Source organism: Ciconia boyciana, chromosome 5, assembly GCF_034638445.1.
Source record: "Ciconia boyciana chromosome 5, ASM3463844v1, whole genome shotgun sequence".
Taxonomy (NCBI): Eukaryota; Metazoa; Chordata; class Aves; order Ciconiiformes; family Ciconiidae; genus Ciconia; species Ciconia boyciana.
Window position 1 is genome coordinate 57908743 of NC_132938.1, and position 24095 is coordinate 57932837.

General features: G+C 41.0%; 1 protein-coding gene and 1 long non-coding RNA gene across 2 annotated transcripts in view; one reads left to right on the forward strand and one right to left on the reverse strand.

Moving 5' to 3' along the window:
* ARHGEF38 (Rho guanine nucleotide exchange factor 38) overlaps positions 1–17142 on the forward strand; it is a 36907-nt gene extending 19765 nt beyond the window's left edge. The window contains exons 5-14 of the mRNA XM_072861929.1: positions 838–855; positions 5905–6104; positions 6616–6749; positions 8420–8524; positions 9726–9848; positions 12271–12591; positions 14212–14352; positions 15535–15733; positions 15919–16178; positions 16957–17142. Coding sequence (XP_072718030.1) covers positions 838–855; positions 5905–6104; positions 6616–6749; positions 8420–8524; positions 9726–9848; positions 12271–12591; positions 14212–14352; positions 15535–15733; positions 15919–16178; positions 16957–17142 — 1687 coding nt within the window. The remainder of the gene's footprint in view (positions 1–837; positions 856–5904; positions 6105–6615; positions 6750–8419; positions 8525–9725; positions 9849–12270; positions 12592–14211; positions 14353–15534; positions 15734–15918; positions 16179–16956) is intronic.
* On the reverse strand, positions 16636–23558 carry LOC140651869 (uncharacterized). Its single transcript, XR_012042559.1, has 4 exons — positions 23459–23558; positions 22754–22915; positions 20429–20820; positions 16636–17316 (listed from the first exon to the last, which is right to left on the reverse strand). It is a non-coding gene; the product is annotated as an uncharacterized lncRNA (long non-coding RNA).
* Between the last annotated feature and the right edge of the window lie 537 nt (positions 23559–24095).

Sequence of the window (24095 nt, forward strand, 5' to 3'; positions counted from 1 at the left end):
AAGTAGCTTGGTCAACTGTTACAGGGGCAGAGGGACGTCATAAGCACGCAAAGTGCTGACAGTGCCAAAGCAATGAAAGCACCAGCTTCCAGATGCTCAGTTAGGCACCGGTGGGCAAGGAGATAGGAGTGCAGGCAGTCAAAAAGCAGTGGCTGGTGAAGTGATGTCAGGAAAGCCTAACGCAGAGATGGAGTGACATTTTGGTTCCCTTGCATTTGAGTGAACTTGTACCATAAGGAAAATATTCTCTGCACATGTTTGCATGTTTCCAAACTACAACTGTATGTCCCTGCTGCTTCCTACTCTGGATCAACACCATCCTACTCTGAAGAGGTTTCAGTTGATGTGTAGCCTCCAAAAAACTTAACAGCTTCATTGATTCTATATCCTAAAGGCCTGGAATGTATTCTTTCTCATTCAGAAATACATTTCTATTTAAAGAGAGTAGACGGGAATGTATGTAAAGTGTAAGAATGGCATGGTTAATTTTACTTTTTGTATTAAGGACTTGATGTTACCTACCGTTGTCAGCACAGTGACCCAAACTTCCTTCTCTAACAGCGTTAGGACAAGGCTGGGTCTTATAGCCAAAGCCAGGTTTCTGACAATCCCTTCTCATTTGGGGCTGTCCTTTCAAAAAGATATAGGGCCAGATTCACCGGTACCCTCTGGCTGTTTTGTGCAGTTCTGCTGACACATAGCAGCCATAAACCTAAGTTAACTGGCCAGTTACGGCTGCTCTGTGTCACTGAAGTGTATCTGAGAATGTGGCCCCTGATCTGTATAATTCCTTTTGGGAGGAATCTAATACATGTTTTGTTTTCTTCTCTTTTGCAGAAAGATATATGAGGAAGAGTAAGTACTATGCCTTTCTTACGTAAAATAATATTTTAAATACCTTTAATTTATCTTTAGTATGCTTAAAACTGTACATGTGGAAATTTTAAGAACACAAGTATAACCCGTAGTTATAACCCATAGATTTTTCCAGGACATACATGATAAAGACTCTCAGTTTTAATTTCCCTAAGCCTGTCTAGTTTTCTAATTACCACTGTACTAGCTTTGCAGTATCTTTCAAAACTTGTGGTTTATGAAGCTACTTAATTTGGTTGCTAATTCATTCGGAGCCCTTTATTATCAGCTCGCTGTCTTACAAATGTGTTTAGAGAACTCTGAGGTCCGCAAGGGTGGTTGTCAACAACATAGTGTCAGTCTTTGAAATCCAGACACTCTGAAAACATTTTGCATAGGCTTCTGTAGACCTTCTACAATACACGTTAGGTTCACAGGTAAAGCGATTTCTAAGGTGACGACCCCTTCAGTAGCCCTGTATGAGAAGTCCACCTTAGGATCTTCCCTCTGACAGTGTCTGGAAGAACATCAGAAAAGAACAAGCTCATTGCAACACTTTGCCAGAATACTCACCCAGCCACTGATAACTTGTGCTTAAGGGACTTCTGTGCCAAATGTGACATCTTTGAAAAGCTGTAAAGCAGAGTTTATCACAGCTGCAGTTTCTGGACATCCAGCAGGATGGGATCATTGAAATGCAGCACGTCCTGAAGTTACCTGCAGGGAGAGGTCAGAGGAGGGGTTTAGCTGAACTGAAGAAAATTATTACAACCCCAGACAGAAATGTTAAGAGAGAAAAGAGGAGCAAGTGTGCGCTATATTGGTAGGAGAGGAACACCTGTAAAGTCAGAGAATTTGTTAGTCAGTCAGTCAATCGCACATCATAAGATCAGTGTAAAATACGGAATCACAGAATCACAGAATCATATAGGTTGGAAAAGACCTTTAAGATCATCGAGTCCAACCGTAAACCTAACACTACCGAGACCACCACTACACCATGTCCCTAAGCACCTCATCCAAATGTCTTTTAAATGCTTCCAGGGATGGCGACTCAACCACCTCCCTGGGCAGCCTCTTCCAATGCTTGATAACCCTTTCAGTGAAGTAAAATTTCCTAATATCCAGTCTAAACCTCCCCTGGCACAACTTGAGGCCATTTCCTCTCGTCCTATCACTTGTTACCTGGGAGAAGAGACCGACCACCACCTCGTTACAGCCTCCTTTCAGGTAGTTGTAGAGAGTGATAAGATCTCCCCTCAGCCTCCTTTTCTCCAGGCTAAACAAGCCCAGTTCCCTCAGCCGCTCCTCATCAGACTTGTGCTCCAGACCCTTCACCAGCTTCGTTGCCCTTCTCTGGACACGCTCCAGCCCCTCAATGTCTCTCTTGTAGTGAGGGGCCCAAAAGTGAACACAGCATTCGAGGTGCGGCCTCACCAGTGCCGAGTACAGGGGCACGATCACTTCCCTAGTCCTGCTGGCCACGCTATTCCTGATACAAGCCAGGATGCCATTGGCTTTCTTGGCCACCATACACTTTGAAGGATTTGCATGTTGAAATTCTACAGTTGGGGTTTTCAAGCTTTACTCTATGATAGGAAATAGTTTTTCTGCATTTTGTTTTCATAAGGGACATTCTTGTACAGTCCAGTCTCCCAAGGAGCGGGGCTCCAAGAGGAACAAAATATCCAGAGAGTCTCAATAAGATCATATGAGACAGCAACACATACCAAAATTGCGCAAGACTGGCTGCTCTGCCTTGCGTAACCCTATCAGAAATGAATGCCTAGTTTTCTCCTTCAGTTTCCAGTGGAGTGTAGGATACAACTCACTTTCTGAGTTTAAACTGGCTTGTATAAAGCTGTGCAGAGTGCAATGAGCCAGGTTTAGCTGCGGGACCCTCCCTGAGCTTGGCTACCTCGCATGGTGTGGTGGCATGTGCCTTCCTTGCTGACCAGCAGGGCACTCAGAAATGCCATCACCTACAACTCAGCTTGGAGGTTGCAGAGTCTCAGCAGCCCTTGGGCAGGACCGCACCCAAAAATCTGGTTAATGTTGAACTGGAAAATACAGCGTAACTCACCCCAAATGGTCTGTGATGTTGCTGCTCCCAGATTGCTTTTCATTCAAGCATGATCAAGAAAACAATTACACAAATACCAGACAGTGCTGCCCTTTGCTAGCAGCTTGATAGGTTAAATTCTGCTTGGCTTAACAACTGTGCAGCCTCAGTGAATTCCCTGGGTTTGCATGAGAGTCTTACGGCACAGTGAATTATTTGCCCTGCATGTCTTGTACTAAAATGAACTCACGCACAGTAAGCCATGAAGCCTGAGACTTTAAGTCGGGCTGCAGCCTGTGATGAACGCACACCATTTCAAAACTGCCAAGCTGAATATGACACCGGCTGTTTTGTCAGCCCTGCTGTACCATACTGGCTATTGTGTTTGCCACTGGACTTCGTTGCTGGGTAATGAGAGCAAATGAAACTAAATCCTGAATCACCTGTCTTTGCATAGCTCACCACCATGTGTTTTTTAAACAGGCGGGAATCTTTCTGCATTTGTGACTTTGTTTTGTTGGGAGGAAGGAGGAGGGGTATGCTGTGAAGTTCACTGCAGTTAAGCCAGCTGCATTTACTGCAGAGCTACGGTAATAATTTGCGATGAGATTAGTGCAGCTACATACGACCTAGAATACTTGCTAAATTCACAATAACATGGGGGGGAAGGCTAAAGTAGCATCACAAATGAATTATCAACTTAATTTTCTGCACAATAGATGTCACAAGCCGTTACTCGCCTGTTTCGATCGTGTGGCGAGGCCATGTCCTGCCCGGCGGCCGGGTGCGTCCTAACGGGGCGCATTGCAAACAGGACTCGTCCAGGAAGAGTGGCTATCATCAGCTAATCTTGCTGGGGAGAATTAGATGAGTTGAACTTTGTGGCATTTAGTGCCCCAGGGAGTCATTATCTTATAACAAACCTACTATCTCTCGAACCATATTGCAAGACTGTGTCATGCAGATATGCGAACAGAGGGCTGTTTATCACTTGGGCAGCTGTCCAAAGTGCAACTATATAAAGAGAAGACACTTGAAGATTTTTCCATTCATGAGGCAGCTTTTATAGATTTGCATTCATGGGGCTTTTCAGAGAAAACAATAACAATTTAAGATTTTTTTTTTCATTATTGCTGCCAGAAGCTGAAAGAAGGGAAAATAGCTCTCTATATTTAATGTAGGATACAGGGAAATGAGGGGGATTGAAATGATGAGAAGGTTTGGGGACATCAAGAAGCCTTAAAAGGCATCTACTGGTAATTTTTTTTCATGCAGAACTTTTTTACAGATAATGCCTGTGCGAGAGAGATGGTTTAAATATGCAGATGTCTCTTCTCAAAGGCACTCAAATTGTTAGTTAATTAGTCAGCAGTAAGGATTGGCTCTTGTACTTTTTCTACATATAAAAGTGGGAATGAAAGCTTTTTTTTTCCTCTTTTACTCTTCCTGCTGCACAGAACAATAGATGTCAGCCTGCAAAACCAAGTGGCTGTTCCCCGTTTTTTGTATGTTCCTTCTACATTGTGTTATTCCGTCTTTCCATATGCAGAAATCCTTCTTTGCCTAGCATTAACTCTTGCATAGTTAACATCAAACCACCTTTTCCCCTCCAAAGCAGCCTTTTCGGGCATGCAAATGGAAAGCTTTCTCTGCTTTACTGCCCTTCCCACTGTTACCAACAGCTTACGCTCAGTTTCAAAGGGGAGGTCTGTGAGCCACAGGTAGTTTGTACCAGCACTGGTGCCAGAGTGTTGCCTGGTTTGCTCAGGAGCGTGCTGTAACGAGGAGAGACGAGGGACGTGTCTGTCCTGCTGCTGGAGCCTCAGTAGCGGCTGGCCCTGGCCCTAGGGCTTGGCCACCTGGTGTTACCTACTCTGGGGAGACCCCATGTTTCTACCAGCCATGTGGAAGGTAATGAAGGCACGTGTGGCTTGCTCCTGCCCTTCCCCTGTTTTCTCCCAGGCTGTTGTGATGGCCTGCAAATGGCACGGCCTCTCCCCTTCAAGCAAAGGCTTTTGTCCAGAGTGGGGCTGGAGCATGAATTCAGCTGGCTGGTAACTCCCTCGCACGGCGGCCAGAGAGCTCGGGTGGCCTTGACGGCCCGAGCTGCTCGGGTGCCCGGGGAAGCTGCTCTGCTGCCCCTGCCGAGCCAGCAGGGATCGAGCCTGGAGCCGCAGAGCGTCCCTGTGCCCACGCTGGAAGCTGTGACTTTCCTACCTTCATCCTTCTGCCACCCTAGGCAGCTGCCTGCTTTCTTTTGCATATGGCAACTTCCAGCAGGTTGGATCAAGCCTGGGTGAACACCCTGTATGTTCAGTGTTCCCCCAGGCCAGATCTGGTACCCTTTGGGAGCTCAGGCATCGTTAGAAACAACCTACCGGCAGCCAGCAAAGAAAAACCACAGGTAAAAGAAAGTAAAACTTAAGGGTCACTGTGGCAACTTGACAGATGTTGTGAGAAGGGATGCAGCCGTGAACAGGCATCCCAGTTACTCACAGCAGGGAACTGTTGCAATTTGAAGCCTGAGGAGCCAGAGCAGGATGTAATAGCCCCACTCGCATGTGTTTCTCAAACTTCCTGTTATTTGCTTTTCCACCTACATCTCCCTTCCTGGGTGTTGTGGTGTGTAAGTTGTACCCTCAGACTGAGTGGGACAGTTTCAGAGGTAATGTCTAAGCAATAGTCTGGTAGGTTGCTGAAAATACAGAAAACTCAGACCCGGTGTGTGTTTCTCATTGAGGGAGTGAGAGGAGGGTTTCGTTTACAACGGCCCCTGTTTCCCTGACAGATGTATCTTATTTTTTGACTTAAGTGGTAATTGCACTTCTATGACTCAGTGCAAAGCACTGCTCTGGTTTTGATATTTTCTGTAGCTGAAAGCTCAGCTGAAGGATAGCAGCAGCTTCAATGACTAGACAGAAATAATAAGAAGTTTTTGTCTTCAAGGAGTTTCTCCTTATGTGACCTTTTTTTTGTATAAATTGTAGAGGAAAGCCAAATCTAATGGACATGGGATCCCTGATGATCAAACCAGTGCAACGGGTGATGAAATATCCCTTGTTACTCCGTGAACTCTTGAATTCAACTCCTGCTTGTCACCCTGACCACAAGGTGCTACAAGATGCCCTTTTTGCTATGAAAAACATTAATGTGAACATCAATGAACTTAAAAGAAGGAAAGATTTAGGTAAGAAAAAGGCACAGACGTTTGTCTGTCTTTGTAGGTTTGGGCTGGCAATTACGAGAGGTTTGAACTCCAGTCATATCACTACGAGTTTTGGCTGGTGCTATCCAAGTTGTGTAATACGCTGGGTTTCAAGAAGGTAACAGATGCCTTAATGTCACTTGTCCTCAGCCAGCTATGTTATCTGACTGGTAACTTCAGAAATATGAAAATGATGAAAGAATTCATGTTATATCCATGTTCATTGTCCGTAATGCAGTTGCAAACTCTGATAATAATTAAGATGCAGTGATAGCATTATGTCTTATAGGCTCGCCACATTGAAGCCCTAACTTCACTCTTCCCAAGGCTAGCGTTGATAATAGGGTTTTCATAATCTCAAGCATTTTCACACAAGATTACAGCAAGTGACATCAAAGTGTCTGCTCTCAAATGGTTTCATATTTGTGTGCCCATCCCTGTGAAAAGCCCTGCGAATACAGATTATTAGTGTCATGAAATTCTCTGTCTGCAGTGCTGAAGTATAAGAGGAATGATGATGATGAAACCCTTAAAGAAAAGTTTTCCCGACTGAATATCCACTCCATTAGCAAGAAATCCAAGAGGGTCACCAGCCATCTGAAAATACTGACGGGGGGAGAACCTCAGGTACTTACTCATCCAACTGCAGATTTGCATTGACAGCTTCAGTTCTGCTTTTGCACTGGGCATTTTTAAAAACATGTTGGAGATGGAGTTTGTGGTGTTGCTTTTTTTCTGCATCATTTATAAAGTCATTTTCTGACTGTCACAGAAGACAGGAAAGATCTTTGTGATTGAAATAGAAAATAACATAATGTGTTCTCCACCTTTTCCTTTTTTATCTAAGAGTTTCTCAAACTTCTGATCTTCAGCAGAGAGGAAGTGACTGGTAGTTTTGTGAAACTCAGCCTGAGATCAGCACTTCGCGGATGGACCGGCAATATTTATTGTCGGTGCTGAGAACGTGTTCAGTCCATCTTGCTCCCTATTGTAACATTCAGGTTCTGAACACACCAAGGAAGATGAGCAATGCTTCTGATTAGGAAAGGCCATGGGGTTTGCCTCTACATGTGTAAGGACGTGGAACCGTCAAAACTACTAGAGGCAAAGAACCCTGTGATAAGTCCGATGGGTGTTGGGTGGCCGAAAATAAAACAGTCCTTCATAATTTTGAGGTTGTAATTCAAAACCTAGCAGGATAAACATTTTCAGGAAAGCTTAAATCTAAATCTCAAAGAAAATCAATTACAACTGACCTTGAAAATTATATCCAGTGCACCTCACTGCATGAGATGGCTGATTATACAAGGTCACTTGTCTTTCTAGATGTGACTTTACAAGATACGTGCCGTTTTTTCCTGTTTTGTTTTTTATCAGTGGTTTCCCCCTTTCTCTGACGCAAACTACCCACATTTATGTTTTCTGTTCATTTATTTGTACAGCAGAAATTTTTGTATTCAGAATGGGACACCAGCAAGGCTATAAAATCAGAGAAAACCAGGGAAATAAATTTGATTAAGAGGAGATGTGATTTTTCTTTTTTTTCCTTTAGAAGTTTTATGGTTTTTTGGTTTTGTTTTTTAATTAAGCTTAAAACATTTGAGAATCATTTTAGAATCAGGATACATCTGCTAAAGATTCAGCCCTCTCTCCTGCTTAATTAGACTAAGAAAGTTCCCAATTCACATCTCTGAAACACGCTGTGACCCTTACAGCAAGACCACTGAAAATGAGATTTGAGATTTCTCAGATTCCTCAAGTAAAATGCAGGCAGAAATAAACGCATTTTCAGGGTTTTTTTCAGCTAGCATTAAAAAGTAGCACAAGCTTATTTCCAGCTGCTGAGGTTTCCAGCTGAAGAGCTGGCGTTGCTCTAGAGGTAACAGCTCCATCTACAGCCTGCCTGGGAGAAATCTCCCCATCACCCATAAATAAGCACCCAGGGAAGGAATGCCATGACATAAAAGTCTCTTAATAATTTTCACTATTGTTTCCTCAAATGGAGCAAAAATATACAGAAGATGAAGAGTTTTATTGGCACAAGTAGGTGTGCTAGTAATAAGGCAACTCCCTGCTTCCACAAGGATTAAAAATTAAGTTCTCTGTCATGTTGCCCTGTGCCTTTGACTTTTCTTGGATTAAAACCGGAGCTTGGGAGAATTAGGGCTGATCTGTTCTGTTTTCAAAGAGAGTTGTTCAGGGAAAGTTTGGGATTTTTCCATCAGCGCTCTGGATGTTTCTTTCATTAGCCAGGCTCTTTTGGGCTGCCAAAATAACAGTGCAAACATCTATTTTAGGTGAAAGATCAAACTTTTAATAAGGAAGAAAAGTTGTTTCGAAGTTTAGAGAAGACTGTGAAATCGTGCGTGAAGAACATTTCACTCTCCTCACAACATCTACAGGTGGGTACAGGCCTTTTTGAAATCTGTGGCCACAAACCATGTCCATAACCAGTTTAACACACATTTCTGCCACTGGTTAGGCAACACCAAATTATTTATAAGCAGGCCTGTCTACATTGCAATATTAAATAAATGAGCTGTGCTGCTGCTGCATTACTGCGCCCATGGCAAAGAAGTTTTGAAGCCCACACTTCTGTATTTTTCCCCTTACACAAGCAGGCTCTATGGAGACCCATGGGGGCAGTGCAGAAAAGAAGGTGCTGTCTCTGGTGGCACAATTATGGCTTTCAATCACTGTGGGAAGCCGTCATATGTGTCATGCACATCTGCTGCAGTGGAGCACCAACTGCTTCTCATTACAAATGGAAGAACTGAGTGGCAGCCACATGAATTAAAATGGCCTAAAATACGTATTTTGGATGCGAGGACTCCTTCCTTTATCCTGTTGTTAGGTTGTGTTGAGGGCTAGCATTAGAGGTACAGAGTGCTCAAGTGCTGTAAATGTCTTTGCTTTAATGCTCCTCTCCAAAGATGTGGGTTGGCTTGTCACTTACCAACTTTTCCCTCTCATGGACAACTTACCAACTTTGTAGATGGCATGAAGCCCTTCAAAGTGTAAATGTGCCCAAACCGGACACGAAGGTTGTTTGCGAGGTAGGTAAGACCAATAGCCAGCTGGCCAGAGCTTATTGCAAATGCACCTCGTTTGGTTCAGCAAGCAGGGGAAGGCCAGTGAGCTCAGCTGACAAAGGCTGTTGCCTGGAATGGTGTTGACAGTTCCCTATCCAAGTGGATGCACACTTCATTAAGTTAAAATTCAGAGTAAGTGAAATACACCACTGTAGTCCTACTTAGTCCTCCAAAAGAGGCCTTTGAGGGTGCATGGGTCTTGAGCTGGCTTCTTGCTGAGGAGTAGCTAACTTCCAGTGGGACATTCATTAGGTCGGGGCATAATTTTTTCAGTTGAACATTAACAACTTGATTCTTAAATAGCTTACATTGAAAATAGACAAAACACAGGAAAATATTATCACAGTAAACAACCATGCAATGGCTGGAAACTGCACAGAAACTCCACAGGTGTCAGAGATGGAAAATATTTCTGATTCCATCAGTATTATTGCAGTATCTGCATGAGTGAATGCAGTATATTAAAACAGATTGTAATACAGTTTCATCTTCCTACCATCTTCTCATTTAGCATTCTATACATCTGGCTGCACAGAATATAATCGGGCTTCAGGAAATCTTGCAAGACAAAGACGACGAAGTCAACGACTGTTCGAAAAAATGGAACAACACTGCAAATCTCTGTGAACACCTTGTAAGTTTATGCAATATCCAGTGTTACATAGCTATCTGTATGTGTGAAGAAGACCAGGACAGAAAAGAGCAAAAAACCCTTAGGAATCCATTTGGAAAAATGAATGGTTTTTTTGGTTGTGTTTCTCTAAGAAATAAGATAAAATTCAGTGTAAGTAAGTGCACTGTGTTTTCCCTAGAAGAGCTAAAGAAAACTTCTAAAGCTAAATTCCTGGGTTTAAACTAAAATCTGTGTGCTAAATTTGCACATTTCACCTGAGCTTCGGACAAGAGCAGCAGATCTTTGCTTTGCTACTTTTGCTACCAACACTTGCAGTTTTAGAGTGACTTTTGTGATCTTTGTGGTGCTCATGAACTATTAGCTCCTGGAATCATAGAGCTGTGAAAATCTCAGCTTTATTACCTTTTCAAGTTAGTTACTATCCTTCATATAGGGAAACCATGAAAAATCTGAATATAGCCCACAGGAATTAAAAAGCAATTAAAAAAAAAAAAGGTAATAGTTTTTCAACTAGTCTCTTGGTTTCAGGGTCCAAATGAACTCTAATGCCTGGCTCTACTAAGACAGAATAAAATGTCTCTTCGAAATGGGGCAGGCTGCTTCTTCAAACAGCTGCTCAAGCTGGAAAAATTCAGAGGTGGAGGTTTTCTTATACTTTCCTAGGTTTGTGCTGACTAAAATATAGCCATTCAATCCTTTCCAAAACACTGAAAACAGAGTCTGCCAAGAAACAGAAGGATCTTTGACAGACCACATCCTCCCAGATAATGACAGGGACATAAGATGTTGTATTTCCTTTCCTTTGAAGTTCTCACATTGGAAAAGAATCTCAAAAATTAATAATCAGAAAGATATTTTCAATGACTTTACAATGAATGAGTGCATAAAGTGCAGAAGAGTACCCCTCTATCCTTGCAGTGATGAGTGTGTCCAGTATGGAAGATACCCCCATATTCAGAAACATCAAAGAAAAGCAAAAGCCATTCCGCAATAGATGAAACAGAAAACTTTTTTTTCGGAAAAAATTTTGTAAGTCCTATTGGCTCATGATGCAGCTATTCTGAAGGTCTATGTAATTTAAAAAAAACCCCACAAACTTAATCTTATTTGTTTTAACTGTGGACATTGTTATTAACCATGTTAATTTCTACTTATTATCTATTTATTTCTGTGTCTTGGATTTACAAGATTCCAAGGATTCTCTATCCTATAAGGTTTTTTTTTCCCCAAAACTTTTGTCCTGACATTGCATGATGAGTAAATGTTCTCACTGAACAACCCATAGTGTTCTTCAGATGTTTTCCTGAAAGGGTATTATCAATGGAGATCTCAGCAATGGGCTCAGGTTAATTTTTTTTTCCTTTGTGCACTTGTCAATAATGAATACCTTCTTCTCTCATTATATTTTAGGGAAAATTTTAGGACAGAAATCCACAATATCTTCTTCTCTTCCAGAAATCAGGTCCAGTGGTTTGGAAAAATTGTTTTCTAAACGCATCAAAAATTGGTTTGCTAAACACAGCCCAGTTTTTCAGGTGGAAATAAAGTAGGAACTATCTAGCCAGTGTACATCATCTTGGCCTTGGGAGGGCAATTCTGGTGCTGAAATGGATCTGTCCTCAACTGTGGTGTGTTACAGAGGGTAGAGGGACAGCTGCTGTTTTATTCTCACATTCAACCCAACAACTTAATTCACATAGAACGTCCAAAAGCTTTAATATGATGATGAATTTCACTCACTACAAGCCTGTGCTGTATTTGAACAAGTGACTCGCAAAAATAAATTTTATTTCATGCAATATTAATCCCTTGAGACAATTAGACACTAATGGAAAAGTCTGAGAAAGACTTTGTTTTTTAACCAGGTGTCTAATTTTCTTGATTACTAGAGATAAAACCAACAAGCATAACATAATTTAATCAAATCAAGTGATTGTTTGTGTTTGCTTAAACAGGAATTGAGTTACAGCTGTTTCCAGGAGGGGGGTGGGGGGGAGGGAAGCTTTGATAGCATTCAAGACTGCAAGACTGCCATTTAACAAGACCTCACTGCCTCTAGACTGTATATTGGCATGGGCCTTCCAGTTATGGAAATCCCAGTTTTATTAGACCACTTCACCGATCCTTGCCCAGTTTTTCCTCAGTGGTAACACACTAGGGGCAGTACTGCAGGCTGCATGCTCCAAGGGACCATTACCGTTACCAGACACTTTAAGCTGCAAAACTGTTACCTCTCCTTTGCGATGTTATGAAGGAGATTCTAACTCACGCTAGACCCTGCTTGAAGCTGCCTCTGACAGCAATGCTTTGTGAAGAGTAATTACCAGATTGCTTGATAGGCTGCCATCAGGCTTAACCTGTTACTGGGTCTGAAGAACTGTATGAATAAGGTAGTAAGTAGGTCTGTTTTATACCTTTCCAGATGGCTCAGCTAGACAAGCTTGTTTTGACTCCTCTCTCAGCACTACAAGCCTTGTTTTCAGGCCCACAGAAGCTCATCCAGAAGCGCTATGACAAGTTGTTGGACTACAACAGCTACCTTCAGAGGTCAACAGGAGAAGAGCTGGACCTGGCAAAGAAAGACTATGAGGCTCTAAATGCACAGTTAGTGGAAGAACTGCAGGTATTCAACAGAGCAGCCAAAAAGATTGTGTTGAACTGCCTTCATTGCTTCATCACCCTCCTCAGAAATACTATGTCTGCAGCACTTCAATCAAGTTCTGCTGTGGTGGTGCCTATTCCAGTAAGTACATTAGAAACAGGTGTAGCTCTGCCTTTATTTGTCTTTCTTCTTTCTGTGTGATTTGGCTAGAGTTATGTATGACACATACCGACAAACTACACTGATTTTGTTTGTTCTGCTAAGCACAGTCAGGTTTGGTGGTTTTTTTTTTCCTTGCAAGCTCAGCAGAGGTTAAGTTCTGAGCTCAAGTTTTGTCAGGCCTGGACTTTTCATTGAGAATGATCCTAATGCAGCTGTTCCAGCTGCTACAGTGATAGCAATGGCAAGAACATTACAGTAAGGCAAGAAGGAGGCAGCTGCTATCATTTTAATCTTTGTTTCTTAGCATCTACCCTGAGTAGCCCAGAAAACACAGGAAGAGAAATTCTAAGAAAGTACATGAATGCTCCTGTTGCTGCTAGACCTGCAGAGTCACAGATGACTGCAGAAGACAAGCAGCTTAGGAGATCTGATGAAATAATTTCCGTGAAAAGCAAGTTGCTTTTAAACCCAAATATGCTGCAGAAGCTCCTGCAGACATCTCTAGGCAGTGAAGAATAGCTTTGTCTACATTGGCATTTTTAGAAAGTTCAAATCATTTCACGTATCTAGCCTAAAGTGCCAAAGATGCCTGTCTGAGCTACACAGAAAGGCATCAGTTCCTCCAGCCCACTCTACTCTTTCTGGGCACTATGATCATTACCTGAAGATCGAAGTTGAGAAATTATTCTTAATTTGTGTGAAAATCCTACAGTGTTTCAGTTTTGTTGTACTTTTGCCTAGAGGACTTGAACCCACTGAGAAACACAGCTGCAACAATGCTTTCCACACATCCGAATCCATTCACCTGAACCGGAGCAAGACTCTAGATAGGAAACACATTGTAGTGAGGCAATTCTGGAGTATTCTCTTCTATCAAAGCTTGAGCACTTTATAGTCATGGGCAGATGAAAAATTAAGAAAGCAAGGTCAGGATCAAAACACAGTGCTGCGCTGTTTAATGGGAAAATGAAGGCTTTTCCCGCATGAAGAAATTGCGTCCCTGTAATTTGACCATTTCATGTTTTGAAAGCTGTTGTATCGAGCATTGTTTTCTGTGAGGCTCTGCCTACAAAATTACCTTCTTTTCTTTTTTCTGTTTACATCAGCAAATACATTTGGGGTTAGGCATAGACCAAAAGCACTTATCCAGTGCCACAGACAGAGCTTCAGCTTACCCAACGATTTTTAACCTGGTGGCAGCACCCAGTTGCACAAACACACAGCTGTAGGGTAAACTACTCCAAGCCTTACAGCACATTGGCCACTCTGATAGCTGCTGAGATGCACATTTGCATCTGAAAGCAGGTGGCTCAGTAGCATAAGTGCAAGGCTGTTCATTTTCATCACTGTTTAGAATATTTTTTAATGATTTAACTTAAATTAGTGCGTCTTTTAAATCTAATGGCAATCATTAGAAACTTTAAGGAAGGACCTTTCTTTTCTTTCATCTCGTACCTAGCACACTATGGGCTCTGCAGAAAATAGGAGTAACTTGTCAGATCTCTTGACTCCTAGCGTTCAGCCCATTAAACCAAATCTGCTCTCTCAAATCTCCTTACCATTTTGTTCATGAGATATAACCCACCTTTGTGTTTGCAGCTGTCTTCCTCAAGCATCTGTGAAGTGCAGAATCAGTTGATGGAGCAGGTTCACAAGCTGAATTTTGTAAAAGAAAACAGCAGTGTAACCTTTATTGAGAGAAAATTGAGCTTGGAAAAAAAGAAACCTGTCCCTTCTCCGGTGAGTACCATATATCCGAATTGTGTATGAAGCATCCTCTTTTGATCGCTTTTGAAACAAATCCATTTTTATGCCACCTAGAGGTTTGGGCTTGGTCTCTTCACTGGGACTGAATCAGGTTGTTAGAATGAAGCTGTTCCATTGACCAGTAACTTCTGAAGATTTTTCACTCTGTTTTCATGTTATTACCTTGAAAATCCACTTGAAATTCTCTCTGATTACCCTTAGGTCTTTAAGCACTTGTTAAGTCTAAGGTTGTATATGTAAACTTTGATTACTTCTTTTGTTAAATACTCGTACAGTGTGTTTTAGTCTTCTAATTCAGAACGTTTGTTTTCCTCATCCTCAGTTGTGGTTATGTGTACTGGTGTTTACACACATATGCACACACACACACCCCCACAGCAGAAGATTCAGAAAATCCACCAGGAAATATTTGTCCCCCTGGTTCCCAATCTTATCAGACATTTCCAGAGCTTTTAGGAGTCTAGTTTACAGTAAAATAAAAACTCAAGCGCAGATTTACAGGAGAAGCTGAGGAAGCTGTAGGACTCCTTTTAGCATCAGTAAGGCACATGTGCTCTTGCTTCTGTGGTATGTTAAGATCACATTGATGTGCAGCACCTCCCTCCCTGCCCTCCAACCAAACTCTGAGTGAATATGCTTCCAGCAGTTAACAGCACCTTGCCCTTATTTAGTGAGGTAATTTCACACAAAAAGCAGACCGTTTGGCTACCACTGATTTTTTTGCCTAATGCCTTATCATGCAAGTTGTTATGTGACCTTAGCACACCTCAGCCAATTTTTGGATTATGCTTTTTTTGTGATACTACATAGGAATTCAAAGATCATTGCTATGGAAAAACAATTAAGCAAGTGACAGTTCACATACAGAACACCAGCTCTTTGAGAACAGACGAAGAGGTCTTTAATTAGTGAAATTCCTACATTTCTTTAAAATCTGCCCTTTACTGCACACCTATTAATATAGCAGTTGGACAGGTCCTTGCTGCATACGCAAAGGAGATTTGGTTACGTATAGCTGTGTAACTAACTCCTTGATCTGTGTGTAAAAATGTAGGGTCAGTTGCCACATGCAGCATACACTGGTTTTTATGCATCTGTGTTGCTCTAGAAATGGCCTCAGCATTATTCCCAGTGAGTAATTTTTTTGCTTTTCAGCCTGAATCCCCACGTCAAACAGAAGGCCACAGGTCCAAGCTGTTGTCTACGTACAGCACAGAATTGCTATACCAAGCTAAGCGCAAGTGCAATGCCACGCAGGAATTTGATATTGATTTACATGAAGGAGAACTGGTGGCTGTTGTGGAGCAAAAGGACCCCTTTGGAAGTACGAGCAGATGGCTTGTTGACACAGGAAGTAAGTTAGTTCTCTGCACAAACATCCCAATAACAGCTTCCCTTTGGGATATTGATTTCTTTTCATTCTGGCCCTATCTGTTTGCCTCTGTCATACTGACGGCTGCATAAAATGGTTGGCTTTGAAATCGTTTTAGCAGTATTTTGCTGTTTGTTTATTTTTTCTCTTTTTATTCTGGTGTCTAGTCCTTAAAGGGTTTGTGTATTCCTCCTTCCTGAGGCCTTACAATCCAGCCAAAGCGCAGAAGGACATAGCAGAAAACAGCTTCGGTGATGACGATTTTGATAATATCAGCCTCTTTGTCTCTTCACGGCCCTCTACTGACAGCAGCACGAGAAGCCTGGGGCACAAAAAGAGTGACAGCAGCTCATCTCTTCACTTCTGCGAAAATCCCACAATTAATGGCACAGGGACTGATGCTTTTCAGGATATGGATGATCAGCATGTAAGTATGATACACACTGTGCCTGTCTTCTTGTTCCTATTTCAAATCTAGAATTGTACTGCTTATAATTTAAATAGTTTCCTTTTACACCAGAAAAGACTGGCACTAATCTGTCAGTATGACATGGGAATTCGTTATCCTCTGTTCTTTGCCTTTCTTAAATAGCTACGAGGTAGGAAAAGATAATCAGTTAAACCATGAATCACAGTCCTGTCCCATAGAAAACACACTGTTGCATTACCCCACCCCATGTACAACACCTCAAGGTTCTCCTGTGGAGCAGGAACCTGCAAAATAGCTCAGTTTGGGGGATTTTTCCACTTACCATTGACAAGAAAGCTGTGGCAATGCTGATCAGCAAGGCACAGATGTGACTCGTGTGCCACGTTTGAGTACAGGAGCTTTAGGAAAGGTGATTCTCTCTGAGAAAACCTTGCTGGAGAATTCTCTGTACAATCCAAGGCTGCCTGGTGTGACAGAAACAGGCACTTGGTACGAGCTGAAAACCTTACTAGTGTAGTAAGGTGATGAGGTCTTGGAGCTTGGTTTGTTCCTCCCCATGCAGAATTTCCCAGATCCTTCAATTTTACTTTTCATTTTGGCCCCCCTGTTCATTGTAGTCTGTCTAGCAATTGCAGACCACGTAGTTGCGTACTGGTTCATGTATGTTATTATACATTTTCTGTATACAGAATTCATACTAATACAACAATGACAGGGTAAAATGTGGCTACATTTCTGAATTCAGATTTTGGTTTCTGTGGCTTTCCTTTTTCAGACCTTCTATGCTGTTTATGCATTTCAAGCAAGAAATGATCAGGAACTCAGTCTTCAGGAGTACCAGAAGGTTAGGATACTTCGGTTTTCTGACCTGAGTGGCAATAAAGAATGGTGGCTAGCAGAAGCAAAAGGTCAGAAAGGATACGTACCATCTAATTATCTCGGGAAGATGACATATGCTTAGGAACAGAAAGGCCCATTGAGCCAATTTCTCTGAAGTAGACAGAATAATCATCTACTACAGTTTGCAGCAAGCAAGGCAAACTCACAAGTGATTGACAGAAGTCATGGTATCTGGTACAGCACACAGATGATATTGAGAACCTCCATCGTCCAAAAGCCATCACCTTGTCAGGACCTGAGGGAGGAAACATTTAACAGGAAGACTGATTCTGATTAACATCCTGAAGAGCTTGCTTTTCTATTATCCCATAATTTTCTCTTTTGTCAAAGCGTCCTACATCAAAAGTCAACCTACAACTACAAAGCACAGCTGAAATTATGTTTTTCTTCCATGATATTTAGCAAATAATATTCAAGATGAAGAGAATTAGCCTTGAAAAAGGACAAATTCAGTCTTCAGGGATGCTGCAGTTCAGGCTGAATTGTTCCTGAACCACTATCTCAATGAATATAAGCACGTCTTAAGACTTGAGCTTTTTGGTTGCCTGTTTTTTATCCTCAGCCACTTCTGTAATGAACCTTTTTCTCAGTGGAGTGGGAAAAGAAAAAGGGTTTCATTTTTGTAGGAAACATTGCAACTTAAAACATACCAAATGTGGTGGTACCAGTGGCTGGTTCCAGGGAAGAAGGTATGTTTAGTTAAATATGGAAATGGGGGGAGGGAAAGAGGGGGCACAAGAAACAGGTACTGTGAAATAAAGAAGTTATAATTTTCAAAAGAATTACACAACTACTTCTTATAGCAGGAAACAGTTTGTAGCAATATGAAAGCACCCCAGGTTTGAAATTCCACATATGTCTCCACACTAACTGCTTTATAGTGCAAGATCTATGTAGTGAAATGAAACCTGTGTTATTAGACTTGGGAAATTTATTAAGATTACAAAAAAAAAAAAAAAAAGTCAAGCAATGCCTTTCAATGAATATTTATGGCCTATCTGTTTCCTTAGGACAGATACAGTGATTGTAATGTCTAGTGAATAAGCTAGGACTTAAGATGCATCAAAATTTATCTTCCAGAAAAAAAAAAAAAAGAAGAATCATTCTCGAAATGTCTGATATTAGATTGAACAGTGAAGAATATATCGATAGGCTGATTCACTGTTTGCAGAATTCAGAGTCAAAAGCCCTGTATTTTGCTAACATATCTTCAAAAAAGTGCAGGCTATTTTAACAAGTTAATATAGTTCACATTGCATCCTCAATGAGCATACAAAAAAAATCCCAAGGAAGGATCTGAATGTCAAGCAGTACTTTTTTAGGTTCACTGACTACAGTGATCCTTAGGTCAGGCTGGTACCCTACACTTGAGCTAGACTGAATAGTGATATAACAACATCTCGTTGCTATTACCATCAATAACTGAGTGTTCATCGCAATTTATTTCAATACAGTAATGCCTAAGTCCTCTAGTGATAAGCGAGGACCTTCTTGTGCTAAGCATTGCAAAAAGAAAACAAAAAAAGTGCCTATGCCTGCAGCAGATAGTGTAATTGAAGGTAAACTCCTGTCAGGTATTTTCTTAATTGATGCATAATTACTTATTACTGACTGACCATTAAAAAGACAACACCAGTAAAATTAAAAGGAGGAGGGTAGGTGTTCCTGATTAAGGGTACACAGAAATTGTTCTAAAGCTTTTGTGTAAGTTTCTACTTCCTGTAGTTGAAGTGTGGGGTATGAAGATGAAATGATTCAAAACCCTTACCGAGATGTAATAGGAAATAACCTGTCAGCAAAGAAAGGATGAGAAAAGTTAGGGCAGTCAATGCAAACAATAGTTTTTGCTACACTAATGAACCTAGTTTCATTTTCTTTAGTGTCCCAAATTTTCATATGATTTTCCTAAAAAGGTAAAGAAAGTTCTCAGTCTTGCTTGGAAGATGAATGCAGTGGATCACAGAGATAAGAACCTGAAATTTGGGCTGGATTAAATCATACGATGGAGAAACTTTTTGAGTTCTCTGAGAAAGACATCCAGAAACTGGTATGTGAAACTGTGAGCTACTGCAATCCAATGAGCAGTAATAATAGATAATGCATTATTTTGCCTAACTGTATATCACCTCATGCACTTAAATCTTGCTGTTTCCATAGCAAGCAAAAAAGGTTCTCATTCATTTTATTAACGGATGTAGCTGTTTTGATGGAAAACTTTGCCTTTAGTTAAATGACAAAAATAAAGCTTTGGAGAGGGAGTATCAGCTTGGAAGAATGGACTGAAAGACTCTCACCTACTAAGCTTGCACTGCTTTGGCTTTTATATTTTAAGATTAAGGGGAAGATGCACACAAGAAGCTTTTCAGTATGTCTTAAAATTTAAAATATTTTATTTGGAGATGATCTATACTTTGCAGTAGTTGAAACAGTTTTTGAAATGACTGAATTGTACTTAATAGGCTTAATGCAGTCATGTAAGCACAATGATGAAGTTTTATATTTCAGACAGTGAAATTAATTAAGGGCATGAGTCAGGAAAAAAAGATTTCTGAAGTCTTAGCTCTGAGAACTCAGCTTGAGTCATAGGGAGAGCTCTGATTTTGAGTGTTAGGTACGTTACCCATGAAAAATCAGGCTCTGTGAAGGTGTCTCAAAGCGTACTCAAATGCTGCTCTCCAAAATATTCACTAGGTATCCTGAAGTAACAAGGAATGAAGGATGAAATATACTGGAGCTGGTCACCTGAATTTCATTGAACTTCTGTGGGACTTTGGAACTCCTAGTAAGCCATATGAAATGTATCCCAGTGTATGGTTAGGACCCCTAATAATTTTTATATCATGGGATAATTTATGACTATTAGAGCCTTGTAACTTGGGATCCAGAAAAAGTACTTTATTAGGTATCCAGGTGGATTGGTTTACTTCATTTCAGAAATTCAAAGTTTTAGCCGTTATCATTTGATATTACAGATATACTGCAAACTTTAATTTTTGTTTAAAACAGATGAATGCAAACTACAATTGCAAAAAATTAAGAGATGCTCTTTGAATCTAAAGCCTTCCTACATTCAGGAGATTTACAACAATTCATATTGGACTTGTGCAGACACTTTTTTTTTAAGCTAGGGCTTTAAATACTAGAAACTGAGGTATGTCAGGGCTCCAGAAATTCCTAAGAATATGCAATGTTTTTGCAGCTGTTTCTTTAACGTAGAGAAGGTTACAGTATTCTAAGAGTTTTCTTATTCTGATTAATGACAAAACTAATTTATTTTGATTGAAGCAGGGACAGGCTGCAGTTTAATGGACCGATCTTGCATTTATTCAAATGTGTGTTTTACTTACTTGAACCGTTGTGATAATAGGCGTGTACAAGTACTTCCAAGATTGGGTCCACTCAAACTGAAGTGTTTCTCCATTCAGAGAATATTTTTAAGTGTTGGCATTGATAACCTGGAACCCAGAAAATGTCCAAGCCAATGAACAGCACAGAGTCTCTGGCTCTGACCTCTGGCACCTGTGTGCTTCACCATCTTCCCTCTGCTTGGACGGTGCTTGTGAACCTTAAGTAAGGATTCACCTTTTCAATGCAAACACAGATTGAAGAATTATTCCTTCTGACTTTTCATCTTAGGAAGCTTCACTGAGTAATTATCTCCTTCAAACACTGAAGTATACTTTTGCTGTCATTTTACGATAGCTTGTAAAAATGCAGATACGTGAAGCGGACCTAACACCTGCAATAGGAAACACAGCCATAACAATCCTTGTACCTGTAGATCTATTACTGATAATTCCTCTTACAATATTGTTTGTTCAGAAATGGTGAAAAAAAAAATCTTCTTTTAAATAATTATAATAATAAAAATCTATTTTTGTAAAACTGTTTCTTTTTTTTTTTTTAAACAAGACTTTTTCCAGAAGCAAAGAACTTTATATTCTATCCAAGATCTGCTTTCTGTTGTGAACTATAAAAAGCATCACTGCAAAGTTAGCAGAGAAATAGACAGTTGCCTCAGATAAAATGCTGCATTTCTAGTATGCATCCTAGCTTATCAATCAATACATTAGAACTCGTCAAACACTATGAAAATATTGAGCAAGTTTCAAAATACACTTCAAGTTTCCAAATGTCAGCTTAGTTCTGTTCTTTTCTAGCTGCTCCTGAGGTTGTGACCATTATTTACTGCTGTGTCCAGCCAGAGGTCTGTCATGAGTTATAATAGATAAAAGCTTGTGTTACTGAAATAGATTACAGAACTTTGTGTCAGATCTTCCTCTTAGACCCAGATATCACTAGCATCCCCTAGTCCAGCCAGAAGGAGCACTCATAGAACCAAAGTAACCTATTGTTTCACATTACTAGGGGTATCAGAATTTGGGCATCTGTGAAAAAACATCGTACTTAAGTGGAAGTAAAATATTACCATACCAGTTTAAAAAATGGATAAGGAAAGTCAGGTAGCTATATTTATAGTAAATCACAGAGCAATTTGGTTTGGGGATAGAAAAGTCACAGGACTATTTTCCAGTTATTTTTTCTAAAGATGAGGTATGTTTCTCAAAATTCAGAAGGGCCTTCCTTCTTTCTGCCCTACACTAGATTCCTCAACCTGACGTGCAAATTCAGTCAAACAATCCTGTAGAACAGACTCCTTTCCTGAAAATACAGTTGTTAATTCCATCCTAACTGTAACTTCAAAGCAGAAAGCAACTGTTCCCTTCAATCTACTCTGTTTTTCAGCAGTGCATATCTTACATATTCAAGCTAAACACTTGATTTAAAAGACCAGGTCTATGCTATAAATCCTTCCTGATATAATACTTCAAAGAATCACAATCCTAACTGACATTTTTATACCAACAGAAGGAGACTTTGTAATTCATTTAGGAAGCCGGGAAAGTTACAGTGGAAGAAAGTCTTTTGCCGATACAAATTGCAGCTCTATTGCAGATTTTGCTAATACAGTGATATCAGCAAGTCCAGCTAGACTTGGCCTTATTAGAGAGAAAAGACAGGCATGCATAAAAGGTATAGCGTAAGTTGTTTTATTCTAAATGAATAGGAGATAACCTACAGTCAACCCATGCCAGAGTTATACATCAGGTATATGTATCCAGTGCATCAGGATACACTGGAATCAGGTCTCAGAGATATTTTAAATGGCACTAGCTACCAGAATTTAAAAACAAAGATCAATTTTTTCTGCCTTTGTTCACCCCATATGTGGTACCTAAAGTAATCTGAACAGTTCAGATGTAAGCTCCTGAACTCTTGCAAGCAAAACTATGTATATATTCAGAGGCAAGACAGTGGCAGCTAGCACCTTGAACTTTCCTGTGGGAGCAGGTTTTACTACTAGAGTGAACACTTTACATAGGAGCACTCCAGCCATTATTTTTAAATCACCCTCGAAGCCACCGGCACTAGAAAGACAAAGCCTTTCTTTTTTTCTTCCACAGGAAATAATAGTTGAAGAAGTATGCAAACTCTCCAGGTAGCTAAGGCAATCCTGAGGAAATGAAACTATTCCTTTGGATATTTAAGGAACCTTAGCCTAAATCTTAATTGTGGAGAAGAGAAAAGAGGTATGGGAAATAGCTGCATGTATCAGCTTTACACATACTTAAAATACAGGATGGATAAGAAAAGCTGTAGCTTTCACCTACCTATGAATGTCTGAGATGTTTTCATGTTTAGAGATGCTCCCCTCATGACAGAAGGAATGGAGAGAGGATTGCTGAGTGCTGGTCACAGACAGTAAGACTCGAGATCCTTTTCCAGGGCTCAGCCTGAGCCAGTTCTTGAGAGCGGAACAAAACCTGGAGCAGCTGGGGCAAAGAGAGGGAGCACAGGCTGTGAAGAACAGCTCAGGGGTATGAGGGGAGAGCTGGAAGACCTGATGTTTTCTCAACTACCTCTCTTAGTCGTGGTGGTAAAGCATTAACTGTAACCCCCACACGGCTGGGACAGGTTTGAAGGAGTGTAACAGAATCTGGCAGGATATGCAGAAATAGCTGAAGGGAGGCTTGTGGGTGTAAGAGCTAGGTCTAGTCAGGAAAAAGCCACGAATGCTTCCACAGGAAGCTCCCGAGAGGCAGCCACAGTGCCTACAAACCTCCTTTGTAACAGCAGCTGGGCTAAGTGCAAGACTGTGCTGGGGCTGGGGGGTGGAGGGGGCTTATGTTCTGCAAAATGAAGAGAGACAAAGCTGACCCCACCCAAGGCCCTGGAAGTGGGAATTTAGCATATTCAGCTTGAACAATACCCACATACAGACCAATTTCTCTTCCTCTCCCCCCACTCCCCTTCAAGTTCACAGTAGTAGTAGCACCTAGGCAGAGGACCCAAGATGCTGCCAGGATACAAGTCACCTTGGACACGGCTGATGTCTGGATGCAACTCTGCCCTGGCATAGCTTCTCTCTTGCACTAATCCCGTGGCATTTGCTTCATTTGCTCCTGGAACTGAGACGCTAAATAACAATGAAATACGGATATGTAAACACAAATATGACAGTTCCCATAAAAGCTGTGTGGAATACATCGCTCAGTATAACAAGGAAACTTTTCCTACGCAAGGTTAAAAACCCAATTTTTTTCGTTATTCTTTATGAAAGCAAAATAGGAACCCTCCTTTTCACAGAGGGCTAAAGGGCTATATATTCAGATCTCTGAGCAACCTTTTCTATTTGAAAATTTATGCTATTACAAATATTTTTACAGCTATTTTAACAGCTAACATACCTTGTATCACTATTTCAGATACTTGCAAATCCACAAAGGAACTAGTAGAGGGGAAAAAAGGAAGTATGTGAGTTGAGGAGAAAGGAAGAGGGTTTCTGAATACCTCTGCCCCCTGCCCAAATCAAATAAACCCTTTGTCCCGTGAATGCTATGGGAGGCAGAGTGATATATTAGGATCTCCATTCCGGGTTACATGGATCCTAATACCTGGTCTCCCAAGTTCCAGACCCTGGCCCTTGTGCCTTCAGACACTGTTGGCAGGCTA